Below are 2,277 nucleotides of genomic sequence, written 5' to 3' on the forward strand. Positions count from 1 at the left end.
CTATTGGGGTGGGGGGAGTGCTAAGGAATGAAAACGCGAGGTTTGAGGTTTTGAGTTCATAGAGTTGGATAGAACAACCCTGAAAAAACATTCTAGCCATGGGTGGAGCAGACTCTAAAAATAGCTTTTTGTATAGTGCAGCACAATGATTCATGCATATAGGTTATATTTAATAAGTAACTGAACTTTGGCACTCGATTCACATTGGTCCAGGCAAACACGATGGCCTTAAATTTCCATGAAGATGAATATGTCTGCTTATTAAAGTGCCAAAATAAATACTAGTTATTCTTTCACTATGATTACATTGCGCAACCAAGACAGTGATATAGAATTACATTGGGTGGCTTATGCATAGCTGTCAAAAGACTTGAGGCAGAAGCAGTCGCTGGGGAGGCCATCGGGCAAGATATCGCAGCGCCCACCAGCATAACCTTTGTTCATGCACTGCTTGAGGCAGGATAGGGCATTGCTTTTGTTGGGGAAACATGCGCCAATCTTGATCATCCGGTGACCTTTGAGGTTGGCATTTATTCAAAGAATTTTAGTTCAAAAGGAATTGACAAAGAACCAGCTACATGCATTATTTAAGTGCATGTGCAACGACTTTATCTAAAACAATATGACCATGTTCTTACCACTAGTTGATGCAGGTGGCTCCTCGGGGGGGTCGTCGTAACCCTTTGGCGGCGATGGGCCCGGAATAGCACGATGCGATGTTGATAGCTCATCAGGGTTGGCTTGACCACCTACATATATGCAACATAACCGAGCAAGTGAAATATAGTGTCTGTAGTATGGTCCAATAATTAGATCTGTTAGTGAGGTACTAGTTGAATTGTCGAATGCTATCTAAAACAATATGACCATGTCATTACCTCCGGTTGATGCAGGTGGCTCCTCGGGGGGGTCGTCGTAACCCTTCGGTGGCGATGGCCCCGGAATTGCACGACGTGATGTTGATAGCTCATCAGGGTTGGCTTGACCACCTACATATATGCAGCATAACCGAGCAAGTGAAGTATAGCGTCAGTAGTATGATCTAATAACTAGATCTATTAGTGAGGTACTAGTTGAATTATCGAATGCTATCTAAAACAATATAACCATGTTCTTACTGCCAGTTGATGCCGGTGGCCCCTCGGGGGGGTCGTCATAACCCTTCGGCGGAGATGGTCCTGGAATAGCGTGACGTGATGTTGATAGCTCACCAAAGTTGGCTTGACCACCTACATATATATATGTAGCATAACCGAGTAAGTGAAAGTGTATAAGTATGGTCCAATAATTAGATCTGTTAGTGAGGTAGTAGTTGAATTGTCGAATGCTATCTAAAATAATAGGAAAATGTGATTACCGCCAGTTGATGCAGGGGGCTCCTCCGGAGGTTCGTTACTCTTCGGCGGCGATGGCCCCGGAACAGCACGGTGCGATATCGATAGCTCATCGGTGTTGGCTTGACCACCTACATATATGCAGCATAACCGAGCAAGTGAAATATAGTGTTCGTAGTATGGTCCAATAATTAGATCTGTTAGTGAGGTAATAGTTGAATTGTCGAATGCTATCTAAACAATATGACCATGTTCTTACCGCCAGTTGATGCAGGTGGCTCCTCAGGCGGTTCGTCGTAACCCTTTGGCGGCGATGGCCCTGGAATAGCGCGACGCGATGCTAGTAGCTCACCAGGGTTGGCTTGACCACCTACATATATGCAGCATAACTGAGCAAGTGAAATATAGTGTATGTAGTAGGTCTGTTAGTGAGGTACTAGTTGAATTGTCAAATGCATAATTCATACGCTTACCGGTGGCCAAGAGTAGCACGAGTAGAGGGACGAAGAGAGCCATGGTTGCAGATCGGTTGATCATGAGGTGGAAGAGAGCAGATGTCCATTGGTGTCACTATGTGCGTCCATTTATAGGGAGGCCTCGACGGTATATGGTAACTCTTGCTACATTGTTTATTGAATAAGAAAACATTAATTGATACTATACCTGCCTACGTGGGTACATCATTGGGAAGAAATTAATCTGTGTTATACTACAATAGTCTATTGTGCATTGCAATATTGTTGGCAGGAAATTAATGTTTGCCATTCCACACCTTATATATGGATGCATAATTGGCATGGCACTAAGTCTCTTGCCAGGCAAAATGCACCTGGTATGTTGCATCTTTAGTAGGAAATAATGTCTAACCCTCTACAGGTTAATATATCTAGCTAGCATGGGTCACTTGATTTTGCACATTCAATTCATACCAAACGTTGAGATT

The 2,277-nt window shown here is 43.6% G+C and overlaps 1 protein-coding gene across 1 annotated transcript; it reads right to left on the minus strand.

Moving 5' to 3' along the window:
• LOC8074664 (opioid growth factor receptor) lies at nucleotides 268-1,946 on the minus strand. The gene is made up of 7 exons (XM_002453295.2): nucleotides 1,808-1,946; nucleotides 1,594-1,704; nucleotides 1,358-1,465; nucleotides 1,119-1,229; nucleotides 879-989; nucleotides 639-749; nucleotides 268-515 (listed from the first exon to the last, which is right to left on the minus strand). The coding sequence occupies exons 1-7, from the start codon at nucleotides 1,869-1,871 to the stop codon at nucleotides 349-351; spliced, it is 783 nt and encodes a 260-aa protein (XP_002453340.2). The 5' UTR covers nucleotides 1,872-1,946; the 3' UTR covers nucleotides 268-348.

The sequence above is a fragment of the Sorghum bicolor genome, chromosome 4 (genome assembly GCF_000003195.3).
Source record: "Sorghum bicolor cultivar BTx623 chromosome 4, Sorghum_bicolor_NCBIv3, whole genome shotgun sequence".
NCBI lineage: Eukaryota > Viridiplantae > Streptophyta > Magnoliopsida > Poales > Poaceae > Sorghum > Sorghum bicolor.